Consider the following 20565-nt stretch of genomic DNA (forward strand, 5'->3'; position numbering starts at 1 on the left):
AACTCATCCCCAGTGCCCCCCAGTTTTCTAGAAAAAGAGGTGCCAGAACTCACCATGAATGCCTTCCTTGTTCCGTTTGGCAACCTGAGAGGTGCCGGAACTGAGTTCCGGTAAGTTCCAGCTGGAAAAACCCTATTTGGTTTAATTAATTCAACAAAAGCAATGAACTTGATCCAGTGATACTAGCTTTTCAAATTCTGATAGTCATTCCCACCTCCAGCACCACCCCCCTGCCGCCCCTTTGCCTCAGTGCCCCCCAGGGAATCCCCCACCCAGGGGGCAGTACTGCCCACTTTGGAGATCACTGCTTTGAAAGGTTTAGGCCTTCCTGTGGCTGCTGGAGAAATGCTTAATGGGGTTGAGAAAGGAGAACTGCCCTCTTGGGAGCAGGCTTTGTTTCAAGGAGGCTTCCACCCGGGGACTGGGAGGGAGGGAGGGAGAGAGTTGTAGGTCTGTGGGGATGCAGGGAGCCCGTTGCTTTGCAGAGCAGTGCTGTGTCAAGGCTGGCACAGTGGCCTGGTGAGGGTAGTTTAGGCAAGCAGCTGTGCCTCAGCAGGACAAAGCTGTGTGAAATAGGAAGCCTGTTTGTGCCCAGACCAAAGACCAGAGCTGACTCTGTGCCCAGGCAAGACCTGGCCCAGAAAGGGGGCAGATTCGGGGTGCCTTTAAGAAAGAAGTGCCATGAACTGTGCAAGTGTCCCCGTTGTGAGTTAATGGGAGAATTTGAGTTCCCTGCCTTAGACACCCAAAGGTCTTGGAGTAGATGAAGCTTCCTTTCACCTGTGGCCTATCTAGCCCCGCATTTTCTACTGTGACTGACAGGCAGCTCTCCTGGGTTTCAGGCAGGGAATTTCTCCCAGCCCTTTCTGGAGATGCCACTAGGGATAGAAGCTGACAGCCACTGCATGGAAATCAGTATGTCTGCCTACTGAGCTCACAAAGGTAATATCCTTCCCTGCTCCTTACAGAAGAAGAAACAGCAAGGATCAAAAAGCCCTCTTGCATTTACTTCCATGGTTACAATTGCCAGTTGTACTTTCTCAGGTTTGGGGCTCTTATCACTAGGAGTGTGTGTGTGTTTGTGTAAGAGAGAGAGGGAGAGTAGCGAGGGGGTGGGGACTAGGAAGGCCACTTAGCTCCATCTGCCTACAGCTAATCCGCAGACAAATGCCAGCTTCCCATCTGGCCGCCTTGCTTTCCTCCAGCCACTTTAGCTAAATGGCTTGGGCCAAAGATAAGGTCATTAATTACAGTGGGATTAAAAGGCAGCGCAAGCCCACCATCACTGCCCCTCCCCTCTGTCTGTATCTTTGATGCAAACCCTGTTTTACACATGCACTGACCCCCAGCCATCCTCACCGCAGCCTCCCTTGTTGCAGATTGGGGAGGGGGGGTTCAGTCTGAAAGTTCAACTGCACAACCTGCCTTGAATTTTTTAAAAAATGTGGCATAAAAGAAAGCAGAATGCCTCTGGGTGTGTGCAGAGTGGCCACCCCTAAGTAGCCACTTTTAGCATGCAGAAGAAGGGAATTAAAGAGAAATGGGGGTCTCTGGCTAGCAGCAGCTGTGACTTCGAGGTAGCTTGAAGGCCTAGTGGCATTAAAATAAATGAATGGGGTCGGGGGTTGGCTGTGTCTATTTTGTGACATGCCTTGCTTCCCCCCCCCAAAAAAGTGCATTCAAAGCAGCTTACAGAAGCATGTCTAAAAGGCGTGGGTTGTTTGCTAAGTTGAAAGAGGCAAAAGGTACCTATGAGACAGGTCCCCAAATAAAATCTCAGGGTGGTGTATAGGTGGTTGGACTGAACATTTGGGTAAGCAGAACAAAAAGCTCTGGAAGGTGGGATGGGTAGCAGTTGTGAGAAGGAGGCCAGTGAAGTGGTCTAGGATAGATCTGCCCCCTCCCCAAGTCCCCAACCTGGTGTTTGGGGACTATTTTTCTCTATACTGTCACTGCATTACTGTCCCACCTTTTCTCCAAAGAGCTCCGAGTGGCACACGCGGTTCTCTCCTCCTTTTTTACCTCTCACAACCCTGTGAGGTAGGTTAGGCAGAGACTGGTGGTGACTGGCCCCCAAGTCACCCGGTGAGCTTCATGGCCAACTGGGGATTCGAACCCCAGCTTCCCCAGTCTGGAGTGTTAAATCTACAGAAGTACAAAAAATCCAGAGGGCACTAGGTTTGAGAAGGCAGGTCTATAAGAATCTCACAGGGATATGGGTCAGGGGTTGACACTAGAATAGGAACACTTTAATTTTTTTACTCATTTACAGAATTTTGGTACAATTCAGAATGACATTTCGAAAATGTTTTTAAGTGGAGGGCTACTTTTAACTCTTGCTGACTCTCCGTGCTTAGTATTAACTTCCAGTGCCAGGAGTTGCCCCTGGGCAGCGATGGCTCACATGCTATCTAGTGCTCTTTCTCTGCCCCCCCCCTGTTCTCCCCAAACGCTGCACTCCAGAGTGCAAAGCAAACAGAGGCCCCTCCAGGAAGCATAAAGAGCAGTTGTGTGCATTGTCTCAAGCCAGAAGTTTGAAAGCAAAACATTCCAGCTGGCTGACTGTAGAGCAGCTTTCTACAACTAGTGCCCTAGCTGTTTCAGACCACAACTCCCATCAGGAGGGGCTGAGTTGCTTATCAAGGAAGCTGACTTCTTTCTCCCAGCCTTTCAGGGTTCCTGTAAGGATTCTAAGCAGGTAAAGGATATTCAGGAATGGAAATTCAAAAGCATTATAGCCCTGCCTGGAGATGCCACTGAGAATTGAACATGGGACTTTCTGCATGCCAAACAGATGCTCTCCCCTGAGCCACGGCCCTTCCCTGTGTGCATGTATGGAGAATGTCCTGCCCTCCCCGGCCGCTGGCTCCAGGCCCAGCTCAACAGTTGGAGAAACCACCTGCAACAAAGAGCTCTCTCTCTCCCTTCTCCCTCCGCCCATGCTGGCCCACACCTGCCTCGTTATTCCCGCCGTCTTCGATTTCCTATAGCTTTCCCTACCATTTGATGGAAGCTTCCCCCTTGCAACCGTCACTCCCTCCCCCTGCCTGCCCTAACCCCCTCTACCAGTGGGGCAGGTCCAGTTCCCAATTGTTGCCAACTGACCTTCTGTCTGCTCCCAGCAGCCCAAGGGTCTCCTGGGGGGCTAGTGAAGGAGCTCGTGATCCGAGGCCACCAAAGGGGCCGTTCTTGGGCTCTGGGTTGTTGTTTGGGCAAATAGGGCACTGCCCCACCTAGTCCAATCTGCCCTCAGCTAGCCCCTACCTGCCTGCTTTTTGCCTTGCAACCTGGCCTTGGGGGAGACTGGGTCTGTCAGTTTCCTTCTCCATTTCAGTGCTGGCCTTGTAGAACTCAGCAGGGTGGAGGGAAAGCTGGGATAAGTTGGCTCTGCCAGTCATTGGCTCTGGTGCAACCTACTGTTGGGCTGGCTGCTTTCTGCCCTGCCAGGCCCAACAGGCACAAGACACCATCGCCTTGCAGTCCTGCCCCCTGCAGCTGGAAATTTTCAGGCGGTCTGCTTGGCAATACCTTCCCTTAATCCTGGGAATCTGCAGTTTGGTCTGAGTTGAGGGGAAAGCAGTCTGCAGAGGCCCAGGGCCATCCTTTTCCTTATTAGCTATACAAGTTTCCGGGTCACCTTCAAAGGTAGCCCCACATAGAGCGCATTGCAGTAGTCCAAGCGGGAGATAACCAGAGCATGCACCACTCTGGCGAGACAGTCTGCAGGCAGGTAGGGTCTCAGCCTGCATACCAGATGGAGCTGATAGACAGCTGGCCTGGACACAGAATTGACCTGTGCCTCCATGGACAGCTGTGAGTCCAGAATGACTCCCAGGCTGCGCACCTGGTCCTTCAGGGGCACAGTTACCCCATTCAGGACCAGGGAGTCCTCCACACCCGCCCACCTTCTGTCCCCCACAAACAGTACTTCTGTCTTGTCAGGATTCAACCTCAATCTGTTAGCCGCCATCCATCCTCCAACTGCCTCTAGGCACTCACACAGGACTTTCACCGCCTTCACTGGTTCTGATTTGAAAGAGAGGTAGAGCTGGGTATCATCCGCATACTGATGAACACCCAGCCCAAACCCCCTGATGATCTCTCCCAGCGGCTGCATATAGAAGTTAAAAAGCATGGAGGAGAGGACAGAACCCTGAGGCACCCCACAAGTGAGAGCCCAGGGGTCCGAACACTCATCCCCCCCACCACTTTCTGAACACGGCCCAGGAGGAAGGAGTGGAACCACTGTATGACAGTACCCCCAGCTCCCAACTCCTCTAGACGGTCCAGAAGGATGTTATGGTCGTTGGTGTCAAAAGCCGCTGAGAGATCCAGCAGAACTAGGAAACAGCTCTCACCTTTGTCCCTAGCGTGCCAGTGTGACCAAGGCAGTTTCAGTCCCATGATGAGGCCTGAATCCCGACTGGAAGGGATCCATGTTTTAAGACAGAGACTTTTAATTGAAAATAGGTTCTGGGGCTAAGCCCGAACTCTGGTTAAGACTCGCATCAAGATGCCCCCAGAGGTGTTGCTGGCCTTTGGTTTGGGGCAGTTCCAAGTCGAGGTGCTTGTTGTGTCAAACCAACGACAAAGATTCAAGGGAGCAGCTCCCTGGCGGGAAAGCCTTGGAGGTTTGGCGGCAAAACTCGCCCACTGTATTTGTTTTACATGCACGATAAATGCAACCTCTCGGAATTTGGACTTTTGCCCTTCTTTGAAGCGGAGCGGGAGAGTGGCGGTTAGGAGAGCAAGCCACCTGAGAACAGGAGGCAGCGCTTTGTGCTGGCTGCCTGGAAAAGTTTGCCGCTGTACACAGTGGAGTGTGTGCACTTAGGGGAGTATGTTGCTTAGTTTCTCAGGGGAGAGGTGCTCAGGGCTCTGTGATCCCTTGAAACCAAGGCCTTGTTCCCTGGAAACCCTTCTCCCACATCCAGCTCATGCCTCGGGAAATGTCTGCGAGTGCCACTGATAAGCTTAGATCAGGGATTTTCCAAATATGTACTGGGGTACCCCAGAGAAGCTCAGTTATGGCAGGCAAACCTTTTGGAAAGTCACCTCTCATCCCCTGCACTGCACAACCACAAGGGGGACATTGGGTGGGTGCAATCTGTCTGTTCGCTCAAGACAGCAGCGAGGAGCTGAGTATGACTCAAATGCATAATATAGGTGGTCATGTCCCAGAATCCTTTGCAATGGGCAGAGGCCCCTCGGCAAAGAAATTGTCATAGAAAGGTAGAAAATGTGGGAAAGATGAACATCCCTCATTGGGTGGTGCTTGAACTTTGATATGGTCCAACACAGTGGTGGGTCTTCTTGGCCTGTGGGATTGGAGAGGGGGTAGGTTACATTTTCACTTGTTTCTAGATCTGCCTACAATATGAACAAACAGTTGCATTAGAATGCAATATTTGACTCTGGAGATCATCCCATATTTTTAGTGTAGGAGTCTGTTGTTGTTGTTGTTGTTGTTGTTGTTGTTGTTGTTGTTGTTGGTGGTGGTGGTGGTGGTGGTATACCCATCTTCACCCGAAGATCTCAGGGCAGTTTGGTAGTTCAAAACAGCTGGAGGGCACCAGGTTGGGGAAGGCTGGGCTTGTTTGTAAAAGTGGTCTAAGGGCCTTTTCACACATGACGTGAAACCCAGGTTTGTACCAAGAATATATGGGTACAATACACATGTTTGTAAACACAAGTTTGTTCCTGCTTACACTTTAAATATCCACTTCAGCATCTTAGTTGTACGCCTATCAATGCAATTTTTGAATTGGTGCAGAGGGACCCAGACAGATTTGAAGACCAGTTGGGCTCCTGCAGTGCCCTGGCATATGTGTTTCAGCCTATGGTTATTCCAGGTGGCACATTGTCTGTGCGCCACAATGAGGGGTGATTCCCTGTGCCACTTTATACAAACTTTTATTCCTCCAGAGGCTTCTAGGTGATTCTGCTGGGAGGGTGCAGAGGCGTTTTTTTGTGCAGGCCAGCCTAGAGCACAGCACCAGTTTGGGCAAGAGAGTGCCATAGTCGAGGCAATTAACCAGCTGTTTGTGGTACCCAAGTGCCCCCTACCTGCCAAGGGAGGCAAAACAGGCAGCTGGGCTGATTGAACAAAACAATGCTTGTAGCCATATAAGCCACAAACTGGCATGGCAGCTGGTGCCCATTGGGACTGGTAGAACAGAAGGCGGGGGTCCCGACAGTAGGTGGCGCCAGAGCCAATAACAGGTAGAGCCAACTCATGCTAGTTTTGCCCCCATCCTCCTTCCTTGTTCTACAAGGGCAGCACTGAGGAGGAGGAAACTGGCAAGGCAGGACCACCCCCTGGGCTAGTTGTAAGCAAGAAGGCAGGCAGGTATGGGCTGGCTGAAGGCAAGCTGAGGTTGGTGGGGCTGCCTCTACTACACCACAGTGTTAACCGCCACAACCTGATGGGTGTGAGGGTCCAACTTCTGACATATAGATGGCTCAGGCTACTGTGTTCTGCCGGTGCAGCCATTTTGACCATACCATGACCTACAGAGGCCTATCTGGTGCGGGTGTGAAGGAGACCCTTCTTCACTGTGGCACCTGTTATGCAAAAGGCTCTCCCTGTTGAGATCAGGCTGGCAACACCTGTGAGGTGTTTTCACCATCCATTGGAGACATACATACCTGTTCACCCAGGTGTTCCCTGACCCTTCATATTGCTAATACCAGGCATTGTGGTGATTATTGTTTATTGGCCATTGAGTTGCACTCAACTAAGTTTTACTTAGAGTAGTCCCATTGAAGCCAATGGCCATGCATAACTTGGACCCATTGATTTCACCAGGTCTGCTCTGAATAAAAGTTAGTTGACTGCAACACTTTGTTGCTTTGTTATTGTGTCAATTACTTTGGCATTTCTTTCTGTAAATGAAAAGCAGTATAGAAACTTTTCAATAAATAAATAAATAGACCTCAAGACAGGGGAAGCTTGTTGCCCTTGTGCCCTGGATAACAATGGGATGTCAGCCAGTGGCTGTGGCTAATGGTGCCCAGTTGATTTTGATTGGATTCAGTGTGATTGAGCTTTAGCCAGAAGAAAGATTAGCATCAACCAGTATTGCCAAAATATTGTCACTCTTTATTGACATAAATCAAGTGTCAGTGGAACAATGTGGCTGTGTGTTTTGTATCCAGAGGAAGCATTTGGAAATCCAGAGTTTCCCCTACCTCAAGTTGTGGCTCTAGCTTAAAACAACAAATAAGTTACTTCTTTATTCATAGTCCAGTAGTCTCATGTAGCCTCCCCCAACCAGGTACCTTCCACATGCTTTGAACTACTCCTGTTGGCCCCAGCCAGCACAGCAAAACATCTGGAGAGCACAATCTTGTTATTGATCAGTAGGTGAAAAGGGGTCTTTAAAGCTACGTATTCATAGGCCATGATGGGCATGGAAAGAGGTGAATAGCCTTGAGATGCTAAACCCACTAGTCAACAAAGGGACCGGTAATATTGTTTTTTTTTTTAATCAAGTCAGAAATTAATGAAATGTGGACTGTACTCTGAAAACTCTGAAGGATGAGTTTCCTGATTTGTAATAGCAGATGGTGAAGATAATATTGAAAGACATCTACATTTTACATCTTATTCAGTGTGTGTGTGTGTGCCCATACAATGCCCAGCTACTTGAGCTATTAAGGCTTGATTTAAGTACTGACAATATTTTGATTATGTATGATATATTGATGTGAACCCTTTTTTCTGTTGTGCTATTATTTTGGATAAAGGAAAGAATGTGGCTTTTGTGCTCAGATCTGTGGGTCAGATTACACAACCACTTTACATCTTGTCACTTTCTTCTCCCTATCCACCTACTCCTGACAAACATGTCTGAATAATGTGTTTGTGTGCACATGCGCACAAATCTCACTTTTGGTCACCTTTGCCCAAGCCTTGTTTGGAACATGAAATAATAATAAAAAGGGACCCCTCTGATCACGTGCATTTTGCCAATATAGCAAAACAGACAACCAGGCCAGTCTCTCACACAACAGATTAGTTTTTTCTTTTTATTTTATTTGACACAAAAATGTACAAAATAACAGGTGAGTGGATTTTAATTGTTTATATTAAAAATCTAAAAGGTGTGACTGAGCCATTTTGAATGGAATCAGTGTTGAAGATTTTAATGATGATGTCCACCATCATCATCATCCTGCATCAATCATCCTAGTCATTCCTGATCAACAGTCATTTTCCAGACACATTATTTACATCTTAAACAGGAGAACATCTCTCCATCTTTCTCACTTAGCCCCCCACCCTCCTCTGGAGTCTGGGCTAGTTCAGGAGATCCATCTCTCTGGACCTCTCAAGAGTTTAGGAACAGACCTTCCCACTTGGTTCCAAGATGGTGGTTCAACCTCTTTCCAGCTTGGGCCAAACCCTGCCCCCTTTGTCCCTCTTGAAGCTTGGTCAGACTCTGTCAGCCTTTCAGGGCTGAGAACTAGACATGTCACATCAACATGGGTGGGACTGGGACTGGAACGGTGAAGAGGAGCGGCCTTGGCAACATGGCGCTTCTCTAGCAAAGCTGCACTTCTGCCAGAGTTGAACATGGAGTGTCTTGGGAGATGGGGCAGATTGGCACTGAGCTGGAAGGATTATATCTCTCATAATTTTATATGTGTGTGTGTGTGTATGTGTGTGTGCATATATATATATATATTTATTTGTTTATATATATATATATATATATAAAATCTCCCCCTTCTTTCTTCTTCTTCTTCTTCTTCTTCTTCTTCTTCTTCTTCTTCTTCTTCTTCTTCTTCTTCTTCTTCTTCTTCTTCTTCTTCTTCTTCTTCTTCTTCTTTTACAAAATGACGAATATGATGGCCAATGGTTATTTATAGCAATATGTCAACATTAAAATTTCTGCTGAAGGTTCCATGGAGAAATCCCCTTCTGGGTCTCTGGTGAATGCCGCCCACCCCTCGACTGCAGGGGGGGGGGTGCTCATTGCAGCAAGGCCCGGATCTGCTTGGATGTGGTGTCATCATTGAGGTGCCGGGTGGTGTACCTAGGAAGAAGCAGGGAGGCAGTGGGGAAAAAGGGCACACCAGTTGTAGAGAAAAGAAGCCAATTGTGCTGGCTGCTGTGGGAACAGGTGCAATGCACATCCAAGCCCCTGGTCAAAGGTAAAAATGTGGGATTTCTTAGTAGGGACTAGTTTGGCAGAAAGGAAGCATGGATATAGGGGGAGTTTGCCAGTGAGTAGAGGGTAGGAACCTGAATGCCCAGGTGTAGCCAATAGCTTAACCTCCACGTGCTGTTGGATATCAACTCCCATCAGGCCCAGGGATGATGTTAGCTGTAGTCCAGCAACATCTGGATGGCCAAAGGCTGCCTACACCTGGACTAAAAGGTAGGTTTCTGTGATGCTGGCCAAAGCAATTAAAGTGCCAGTTGTTGAGGACAGGGAAGACGCAGTGTCCCTGAACAGCATACAGTGGTCTGAGTGCTGAGAAACTGCAGCTCCCTTGATACCAAAGCACCGGCTGGTGGGCAGGAGCTTGTTTGGAATCCAGGACTCAGGCCAGCCCCTCCTGTGCAACGCACACTGGAAAGGCTGCTGGCCTTAACTCCCCAGCTGTAAAATGGGAATAATGGTCTGCCCCACAGGGTAATTGTGATGTGAGGGCAATGTACAAGGGAGTTCCTTCTGTGAAGCCAGGTCAATGGTCATTTAGTAACAGTAAACTTCTTCAGTTCCTGCCATTGTGCTCCTTCAATAAGAACTGTTCATGTCTACAAAACCAATTTCAGTTTCTGAAAATTCTTTCCATTCTATCTATCTTCAACTCCAGCACCTGCCTAGGCTGCCGAAGTCATCCCAGTGCAATCCTGGTGCTTGTGCAAGGTGTGTGCGTGTGTGTGTTTGCGTGTGCGCATGCACATGCGCTTGCAGTTCTTTTCTGAGAGTTGCAGCAGACATTTTCTGGCTGCCAAAGCCCATTTCCTCAAAGGTGCCTCTTGGGCTGCCTTACCTCAGTGCATTCAGAAGGCCTTCTGTGCTGTTGGAAGGCTGGTCTTTCAAGACCTTGATACATCCTTTCATCTACCAGCATTAAAAAAAGAAAAGAAAAGAAAAACCCTTGTTAGTCAAATTTCAAAGGGGGGAAATTTTTGAGAAGTGCACTCACTTATACTGACAACAGTCCCTTTGTCTGTGAGCAGATTCACGAGATTTGAAAAAGGCAAAATAGGATCTTCCAGAACATGTGGATATGGGAGGTGCAGCAAGAAAAGGGGGACAGCCCCGCATTTAAACTGGAATGGATAGTCCCACCCAGCGTGGCTCTTCTGATGCTTGGTTGCTCCTATGGATCTTTGCTCCTCCTTCCCTTTAAAAGCTAATTGAGGATCAATTGTCACTAAAAAAAAACTGGAGGCTCCAGCCTTCCCCAACCTGGTGCCCTCCAGGTGTTTTGCACTACAACACCCATCAGCCCCAGTCGTTAAGGCTATATTATTCTGAGGCTGCTGAGTTTTAGTCCAATACATTGAGATGGTCAAGGTCATCAAAGGCTGGCTTGTCAGCTCCTTGAGTTTCTCTTATTGATGTTTCTGTATGAAGAGAGAAATATCACTCACATCAATTTTGGAGGTCTTGGCGAAAGCCCCCACAGGATGGACATGGTCATAAAGAATGATGACCCCCACCATCACCCGCATGCAGAAAAGGAGAGTTTCGGTGTTGGTGAAGCGGCTCCGATATTCCCTGTTGCAAACAAGAAAGAGGTTCGTGAACAAGCCTCCTTGGACCAGCTGCAATGCCCCACATTTCCTTCCCAGCTTTCTTGTGGAGATCATAGCATGTAACTGCTAAACACAGCCTAAAGACTCTAAAAATATGTGATGGGTCCCTTAAAGTCATCTTGTGGGTGGGAGCTTGCTACAGACAGCTGGTCCTTAGAGGTCAAAATGCTGGTGACCAGGAACAGGGCCTTTGCAGTGGTTGCCCCTCTGATGTGGAATTTCCTCCACCAGGTAAGTTGCCTTGCGGCATGTAGAAGCCTGGACAATCCCATTGTACGGTGGCCCTTGGTGACTCTGTTTACATTTTTGCACATTCATTTGATAATAATGATAATAATAAATATGGTCCCAGTGGCCACTCCAAGTCACCAGTCCAGCAGCCACATTCTAGATTCATTGTAGTTTCTGAGTAACCCCATATTTTTAACATGGGGTCTCCATTTAGTTGGGTTATTAATTGCAATTGTCAATTAGGTGGCTTTTTAGACTCTGCTGTATGCATGCAGCCCTGACGGCCACTTTGTTCAGCTTTTGGGGCCTATAATCAAAGGCATGTACTCACGGCGTTTCCAGCATCACCCGGCAGACACAGGCCATGGTGCTCAAACAGTCAGTTGTGTCCTCAATGGGAAGAGTTTTGTTCTGAAAGGAGACCCAGTTTGCATGCTGATCACCCCTGCTCTTCCTCCCCAGGGAGAGAGCAAGCTGAATACCTGAAGGGAGAGAGGCAGCCCGAGTCCCTGTGCCACCACAGCACAGATTCCTTGGGGTGGATTCTGCCCATCAACCCACCAGGCCAGTGTGCAGCGTTAACCTTGCATGAACAACCAAGGAAGCCTGGACTTTGCAGCAGGCTGTCATGTTAAGGTGGTCTTGGCAACTCTTGCCTCTGTCTTCTCTGCACCTTGGGAGGCATCACTCACCTCTGAAACAAATTTGGTCGTGGCATTGCTGAGAGTCTTCAGCATCGGGGTGGCCTCTGCGTAGAAGAGGGACATCCGGTTGGCCATTTCGTTGTTCACCTCACTCTCAGCATCTAACTGCAGGGTAGGAGTGGAGATCAGTTGCAGGAAAACATTGCAGCATGGAGGGCTTCTTTTTAAGTTCCCAGCCACTCTACTCCATTGGTTTTTCATCGCCTCCCCACCAAAACCAGCCAACATTCCATGCCCACTGGGCATGCTCAGTCCTTACCAGTTTGTTTCTGTTTGTGTGTGTGTGTGTGTGTGTGTGTGTGTGTGTGTGTGGTGGTAGAGGGTGGGCACCATGTTGCCAACCCCAGCTACCTTAAAATGTTGGATTTCTCTGTTTATTTCTATGGACAGCTCTCATTTCCATCCCTCTGGACATTTAAAAATAACTTCTCAGTCTGAAACAGCAAACCACCTATCCAGACAAGATAGTTCATTTTACTCTTTTTACATCTATGTCTTTCTCCATCTTTTCCAGGCATTCCGTTCCATTCCCCCTCCCGCTTGGCTTTCAGTTTTTTTTGACAGAGCTCACCCACACTTTTGCTTGACCCCTAATTTGATTGTGTTGTGTGCTGTTTAATTCTCACAGATCCGAGAGCTTTTCTCACTGTGTCTTGAGAAAATCCGATCTTGCCTGCTGAATCGGATATACAGAAAACCCGAAGAGTGATTTTGCTTAATTGAGCTTCAGTTCAGCAAGTAAGTTTGGATTTTTTACAAGGTACAGCCATGGAAGAACAAGAAAAGCTCTTGGACCTGAGGGAATTAATCAGTACACAAGGCAATCAAAATATGGGTCAAGAGGAAGTGTGGATGAGCCCTGGCTCTCAAGTGAACATACTCTGTTTGCTCTGGCATCTCTGCACATTTCCACTTGCATGGCAGCTTCGAGTTCCCACCATTCCTTTGCCATTAGAATTTCCATTCATTTTGCCCAGCCTGGGTTTTTACTCTGCCTCCCAGGGAAAGGAAGGAGCCGTTCCTTACCTGCAGGTTGTTGATCCGGTTTCGACTGATGGTTCTTCTATAGTAGCTAAAATCATTCTGGATGGCAGGGTTGGTCATCTGGGAGACAGAGAAGGGAGACTTCATTCAGGGGTGATGCGAGAAGATGAAGCAGAAGGCTTTTCTCCACATATGGGAGGGAAAGGGATTGTGTGTGTGTGTGTGTGTGTGTGTTTTGCAGGCTACATCTGCACCTGTGCCAACCATCCAGAGTGGGTGCTGTGCAAAGTGCCTAATATTGTTCCACAGGGGCAAGAGTCAGAAGCCCCTGTGGGAGGTTTTTACTTGTTATTATGCTCAGATCACATTCCCTGCTGCCGCTGGACCAACCGCTGTTGGTGGCCTCCTCTCCCACACGTACCTTGAGCTCGTCAAAACTGAGGGTGAAGTGTAAGATTTCTGCAAACTGTTTGGCGAGAGCCTGTTCCCTCTCCAGGTGCTGAGTCGGGGCGTAAGGTGGGCTGGTGAGAGCTTCCAGCAAGCTCCGCAAGGCATTCTCTGGGAGAGACAGGAGGAGGGAGATTGTTAAATTAGGCAGCAGCCCCCTCACCTGGCCAATCCCTGCACAGCTTGCAGGATTAGTGCAATTTACATTTTAATGCGAACCTGCCAAAGCTCTGCTTCCCCTTTGAAATTCACACCAAAAATGTTTATAGTAATGAGAAGGGCATGCAGAAGCAAGTATTTTTTGTGAAATCACCATAAAGAAATGCATTGTATTAGGGACAAATTGCCTCTTAAAAATGTATATGCTAAGCAGTCATGTACCAAGATTGGCATATTAGGAAGAAAGACATTTTCATGTGACACTGTTTCCTTATGCTAAAAAAAAGAGGTTTGCAAACTAATGTGGAGAAAATGAGAAGGGGGAGGGCACTTACCAAGTCTAAGAGAAAACTCATAAAAACGCTTCAGCTTTGCCACAAGGGGACACACGGCGTTCCATGCCTTTTCTTGGAGCTGCAAGTCACTGGGGTTTTGGATGGCCTGTGATAAAGTAACACAAGATGCTAAGACTTCTTCCTGAAATGTTAGCTTTGCAAAAGTACAAAAATCTTTGTGGGGAGAGGGGAAAAAAATCTAGACCACTTGCTAGCATAGCTCTGGGATGTGGGGGTCAGCTTTGGGAAGGGCTCAAGTCATACCATGATGGTTATGCTCTGCCCTCCACAGTCAGAGGCAGCAATGCTTCAAAATACTAGTTGCTGAAAGCCACAGGAAGAGAGATCACTCTTGTTTGCTTGCTGGTTTCCCCACTGAATAATCTGGTTGGCCACTGTGAGACCAGGATGCTGGACCGGGTGGGCCACTGGCCTGATCCAGCAGGCTCTTCCTAGTACCTCTCTGATCTCTTGCCCAGCTCCAGTGTAGGACTGCAGTTCCGCCAGAATGGTCTGTGCCTCCTCTAGGACAGCGTTCACCTGGTTCCACACAGCTGTCTCGGCTTCTGTGGGCTGTGCATCTGCAGCGAACCCCACCCAGAGAGAAAGGGAGAGGTCAGGACACTCGTGCTGCAGGACACTTTCTCAGCCCAGCCCCAGGGGGAAGGGAGGGAGGGACACTGGGATGGCTTGCTTGGAATGAGGGGGTCCAAGAGCTCCCTCTGCCTGGTCAGGGGTTGGGGAGGGGGCAACCCAAGGAATGTCAGGGGGACCAGGGGAGTAGCCATTTGCAACCAGAGAGTTCTGCCTCCCCATAAACCCCTTGGCATCACAGGCAAGGTTTGTCGGGCGTACCCAGGTCATGTTGTGCAACCGCCTGGAGAGGAGATGAGGTCTTGGGCTGCTCCCAAAGAGCACTGGGAAGCCATGGCCTGGCCTGTGAGCTGCAACAGAGCCCCTCTCTTGCATGTTTTTCTCTGGGAAGCCCACAGACCACCCTTACCATCTGTAGTCCTCCAGAAATTTTGGACTACAGCTCCCACGAGCCTCAGCGAGGGCTCATCCACAAATGTCAATTGGGTTTTCCACAGATAGACGTTTGCTCTGATTCAGTGGTTAAAGAGTGGGTTTCCCCGAAGAAAGTGGCCAATCAAACTGAAAACCACTTGGATGTGTGCCTAGAAAGCATGGGAGAAGCAGAAAACCTCCCAGACATGTGCTTTTTAGGCACAGGACAAACGTAAATATGGATGAACCCTGACTCACACAACCATGCTAGCTGGGGCTGATGGGAACTGTAGTCCAAAATATCTTGAGGGCGACAAGCTGGGGAGGGCTGCCACAGACCTTTGGCCCTTAGCTGTACCGGGAAAATATTAGAAAATAAATATACAGGAGGACCAAAAAGAAACCACAAAGTATAAAAAACAAAACACTAGGAGGCACTAAGCCAATGGCATCCTAGGCAGTGAGCTGCCCACAACTCCTCCCCAAAGCAGGGTTCCAGGGCTGTTGGCCTGCCTGCCTTATCTAGCGCTAACTCCCCTTCCTTGCTTCTCTCCCCAGACCACATACCTTCAGCAGTCCTAGGGCCCAGCAGGTCTCATGCACACCCTATAGGAGCTTGAGAAGGGGGAGGGGGTCAGGCACACAGAGCCCACCTACAGCAGTCCAGGTCCAGGCTGGCGTCTGCTTGTGAGGAGGTGTGGCAATGTGCCATTTGAACCCTGAAAGTTAATTGTTTGGCAATGCTGTCCTGGACACCGCAGGGCTGCTAAGTGCCTCTTTACTGAGATGCTAGTACAATCTTGGAAATGTGGCTCCAGTCAAGCCATCACTCTGGAGGAGATGTAGACTGCTGCCTGTAGGACGTCTCAAAATGTGGGAGCTTCTGAGCACTCTGCTGGAGGAGAAGCCTTACTTTCTGGCCCATCAACTTCTGAGAAGGTCCACCAATCCCTTCCCTTGCCCCACCTCCTTTGCTCTCAGTGTGATTGGCTACTGCCCTTTCCCACTGCTATATAATGATCATCCTGCCAGAAAGGCATTGCACCTGCATCAGAAGCGTATTTCTGCTGTGCTCAGCCCAGCAGCCATTATCTTGTCTGGTTACTGACTCCCTCCTCTGCCTCTCTAGATTTCACCCTGAAGCTTCTTGGGGAATTCCACATGGCAGTTTATTGCTGACTTGGCACTGCTCATTCAGCAATGTTTTTGCAGCATCCACATGACTCCCACCTCACCAAAATACTGCCCCATATCATTCTCCCCTTTTATCTGGAATTTTTGTTTTGTTTTTTACCATTTCCATGGGAAATCTGGTAAGTAAAAAACTTGTGGAAGCGGTAAATCTGGATAGGAGATGGGATATGGGGTGGCATTTTGATGAGGTCAATGTTGTGTGGATGCTGCATAAAAACTTGTATGCCTGAGCAGCGCTGAACCCACAAGAAACTGCCCTGAGGATACAAGCCCTTGCCTCTACACCTCCACACAAAACGAAATAAATCAATTTTAATCATGAATTAAATCAATGAAAGAAAGTCATGAATGAAAACAAAGGCAAAAAAATAAAAAAATCCCTTCTCACGTTCAAAGTCAAGGAAAAAATTAGGGCCTTGGTCAAGCTCGTTATAAGTCAACACTTTAAGAAGGTTCCCCATGTGCTACCTGCAAGAGAAGAGACAAGAGGGAGAAAAGCATGATGGGTAGTGAGGTGGGGAAGGAAGGAGAGGTCTGTGGGAGAATGTCACTGGGAAAGGTGCCCCTTTCTGGGTGGCAGGAAGAGTCATTCAGCAAACAATTTCTACATTCAAGTTACGGCTTATTTGACTGCGAGTGCTTGGTGATGAGGTGAACATGCCCACAAACTTTGTAGCATTCAGAGATATGTTTTAGTCAGTTCTCATTTGATTAGACCAATCTCTGCCAGTCTGGACCAGTCTCTGCCAGCCTGGTTCTTTCCCGATGTATTGGACTACAACTCCCATCAGCCCAATGGAGTAGTAGCCCAAAACACCTGAAGAGAACCAGGCTGGCGAAGCCTAGACTAGAGGGGAAGAAAATAAACAACTGTTGGTGATCCACGTTTGAGTATAGAGAGGCCCACCCCACCTCTTCCTGCCCCTGAATGGAGATGTGCATTGACTGATGGGAAGGAAGACCAATGATAAGGAACAGAGGAGGATAAGAGTCACTGTTCTCCAACCAGATTTGGGGGCTAAGGGGAGCGTGGTTGTTCAACAGGACCTATGGCTGGCAAGTTTGGGAGAGTCTCACCAAAGGTTGAATTTATGATGGCAGCCAAAGCATTTTCCCACATAGGGGCTCCATTTAGCCATCAGGCCTTGGTTTGGCCCACACATTGGCACAAGTGTCGGTCATGTTTGCTTAGCAGGACCCAATAGCCTTGGCGGCCATAGCAACAGGCCAGAAATGCTGCAGGGCCTTTGTGAATCAGTCCTTACCTCTTTGGAAAGGGAACAACAGACTAAGCCCTGCAGCAGCTTTCCCCAACCTGGTGTTCTCCAGATGATTTGGACTCCAATTCTCATCAGCCCCAGTATCATACAGATATGCTGCTGGGGCCAATGGGAGTTGTAGTCCAAAACATCTGGAGGGCACCACATTGGGAAGACAGAAAGGGCATAAGAACAGCTGGCACAAAATGGTTTGCTGCTGCCCAGATCAGCGGCTGCCTTTTCTTTTCCCTCTTTGATGAGTCCAAGATGTCACTGACCCTAGAGTTTGGGGATTAGACCCATGAGTTCAAGGCGCAAATCTTTCCTTGGCTATGAAGTTCTTTGCGTAGTTTTGGACAAGTCTCTCAAACCCTGGCCTTCCTTGCAGGTGTAATGTTTTTAAAATGCTGCTGATTTTGTTTCTGTGTTATTGATAATTATTTTATATTATTTTATTTATACCACTTTATTATTATTATTATTATTATTATTATTAGTCTATGAATTTCTTCTGAAGAAAGAAAGAAATATTGTGAAGACAGTCAACTGTAAGACACTTGGCACATGTTTGAAAAGTTGTGGAAATTGGCCCTCAGCCAGAGAAAGATATTGCTTTCCAACTCCTCTTGGAAACAATAATACTTAATACAGTGGTACCTCGGTTTATGAACACAATTGGTTCCGGAAGTCTGTTCATAAACTGAAGCGTTCATAAACTGAAGTGAACTTTCCCATTGAAAGTAATAGAAAGTGGATTAATCTGTTCCAGACGGTACGCGGAGTACTTAAACGGAAGCGTTCATAAACTTAAGTGAACTTTCCCATTGAAAGTAATGGAAAGTGTATTAATCCGTTCCAGACGGGTCCGCGGATTACTCAACCTGAAGCGTACTTAACCCGAAGCATGGGTGTAATTGGTTCCGGAAGTCTGTTCATAAACTGAAGCGTTCATAAACTGAAGCGAACTTTCCCATTGAAAGTAATGGAAAGTGAATTAATCCGTTCCAGATGGGTCCGCGACGTTCGTAAACCGAAAATTCATAAACCGAGGTGTTCATAAACCAAGGTTCCACTGTTTAGTCCTTTTAAGTACTCAGAGTGATTCAGATACATTTTCACAGTAATCCTTTAACTGTCGCTTTCAGATAAAATAATATCCACATATTACAGATGGAAATTCCAAGGCCAAGCAATAGTGGTCTGAGTGACGTGAATATGATTTGAAGGAGGGACTGCCCAGTTCTCAGCTCACACTTTTGTTACCACACCTGACTGGGAACACCAGGGCATGCTGGATGTTGGACGGGCTGGTCACAATATTCATCCTATTGCTTTCAACAGGAAAAGTGCAACTTAACTTTCTATGCCAATAATAATAATAATAATAATAATAATAATAATAATAATAATATATTAATATTCCCTTCTAAGTGCCATTTTTGTAAGGTTAAAGTTCTTCTTAGGCTGTGTACACATGACTGTATACTCTGTCTCTAGTGTGCTCCCACTGCTGGTGTTTGAAGCTGTGTACACATGATGTTAGCCACAATCCATATCTATTCTGAAGTTTCCTGTGAAATACTGTGGTTTGATGCATCTTCCCTCAAACCAGCTTCCACCCCAATCACTTTGCAGTTCAGCTAAGACAGCTGGGGGGGGGCAGTTCCCAGGATTCTCTGGGAGTGGCCATGACACCTAAATTGCAAATCTGTAGTGTAGTTATGCCCAGTCTGTTACAGTGTCTGGTTGTTACTGCCTGCTACTTCCCAACAAAGTCTTCTTTTTCTTTTTTTTAAAAAAAGTATATTGGCCCCACCCCAAATATTTATATAGTAAAGTTTGACCCCCAAAATTTGTGGAGAACAGCAACTCCTTCTGCCAGTAATCACAGACACCACCCCCGTCCCTCCTTTGCGCATGGGACTTACTTTCAAAATCCAGGAAAAAATGAGGACAGTTTTCTAAATCTTTGCCCAATACCTTTATCAGGTTGCCCATGGCCAGCAGACCTGAGCGGGAGAAACAGAACAGAATGTGGAAGAAAACAACCGAGGCAGAGAGAAAGAAAAAGAGATTGAGAGAGAGAGAGAGGAAGAGAAAGGCTGCAAGAAAGCCCCTCTGAGCACAGAGTTCCTCTAGAGGAGAAGGAGCAGCTCATGTGGTACCTTCCAGGTGTGGAACTCCAACTCCCAGCAGCCCCCACATCCAATGGTCAGGGAGTGTGGGAACTGGGAGTGTGGGAACTTCTGGAGGGCACCACACTGGCTTCCCCTACTCAGAAAAACTGGTCTTCAGTTGGGGGGTTGGAGCCCATGATTGGGTCACATGGCCTGTTCTAAGGTGGGTGGCAGCAGCCCCACTTCCGCCATGTAGATATATGGTACAAAATTCAGAAATGGGTGTTTGAGTTAAAGGCGTTTACTGAGAGCCCCTTTTCCAATGGGGTCCCTGTCCCTAGTCCCTTTTTGGCACAGTGTAGACCCTCCTCTTCCTCAATGCTTCTCACCACCACCTCTCTCCTTCCTAAGCCATCCCGCCCACAGCACCCTTGGGAAAGCAGGACCTCCCAGCTTACCTGCTTCAGAGAGAGCCCTCTGTCCTCAAACAGGTCCTCTCTGAAGGGCTTGAGCGAGTGAAGAGGGCACGTGTCACTGCTGCTGCTGCTGCTGCTGCAGGCAGCTCAGCTCTGTCTGTATATCTCATTGCAGCCTTGTCTGTGTGGAAATCCCACAACCACTTCTATTTTCTATTTTGGACTCCCAGAGGGAAGCAGAGTGTGCTGTGCTGCACCTCAGACTTCCTGTGAGAACTTTCTGCGTGTTTCCAGAGCCCTCGGCCTCCACTGGACTTCCCCTTCCTCCCAGCTCAGCAGCAGAACAACCGTACCTCAGCAGCTTCAGTTCCACCATGCAATGCTTACAGCAGGGCTAGGAAGCCTGTGTCCATAGAGATCTTTGCTGGACTATGACTCCCATCATCCCTGGCCATTGGCCATGCTGGCTGGGGCTGATGGGAGTTGAAATCCAACAACATATGGTGGGCTACAGATTTCCTCACTCCTTGACTAGGGTATGAATGGGCACTCGTTGCCGAGGAGAGACCATAATTTGATCCTGGCAGTAGCCACCCGCTAGCCCAGTTTGCTCTCCTGGGGCAGCTCTAGGTTTCGGGTAAGGCACTTTCAATGGGCCCTCTCCTCCACAGCATGTCTGCCTGCTCATTTGTCCTCTCTTTCTGGGCCAAATCCATACAATCACCCAGAGGGAAAGCACAAGGCAGCGCTGAGGGTGCTGTTGCTGCTGCTGCTTGCATGCTCAGAGGAGGCAGGTGACAGCAAAGAGGAGTGGCAGCAGGGCTAGGAGTCTCCAGAGAGTTTAAGTGGCTCTCCCTGCAAGTGTGCGGGCTTTGGCAAGTGCCCATCAAGGTCTATCCCTGACACCGTACAGGGTGATGTGAAGCCTTTC

The 20565-nt window shown here is 48.2% G+C and overlaps 1 protein-coding gene across 5 annotated transcripts; it reads right to left on the reverse strand.

Annotated features, from left to right (window-relative positions):
• Positions 1-8045: 8045 nt before the first annotated feature.
• On the reverse strand, positions 8046-19813 carry LOC118086978 (CYFIP-related Rac1 interactor A). 5 transcript variants are annotated; one of them, XM_035119114.2, is made up of 12 exons: positions 19677-19813; positions 19030-19110; positions 16231-16310; positions 14100-14221; positions 13641-13746; positions 13121-13257; positions 12742-12819; positions 11704-11820; positions 11343-11422; positions 10616-10742; positions 10009-10079; positions 8046-9041 (listed from the first exon to the last, which is right to left on the reverse strand). In XM_035119114.2, exons 3-12 carry the CDS (start codon positions 16301-16303, stop codon positions 8978-8980), a joined length of 975 nt encoding a protein of 324 aa, XP_034975005.1. In that variant the 5' UTR covers positions 16304-16310; positions 19030-19110; positions 19677-19813; the 3' UTR covers positions 8046-8977. The 5 variants fall into 5 exon arrangements, with proteins under 5 accessions (XP_034975005.1, XP_034975004.1, XP_060131828.1 ...); XM_035119113.2 differs by lacking the exon at positions 19030-19110; XM_060275845.1 differs by lacking the exon at positions 19677-19813 and having other exon boundaries at positions 19030-19646.
• Positions 19814-20565: the final 752 nt, after the last annotated feature.

This window comes from Zootoca vivipara, chromosome 6 (assembly GCF_963506605.1).
Source record: "Zootoca vivipara chromosome 6, rZooViv1.1, whole genome shotgun sequence".
Taxonomy (NCBI): Eukaryota; Metazoa; Chordata; class Lepidosauria; order Squamata; family Lacertidae; genus Zootoca; species Zootoca vivipara.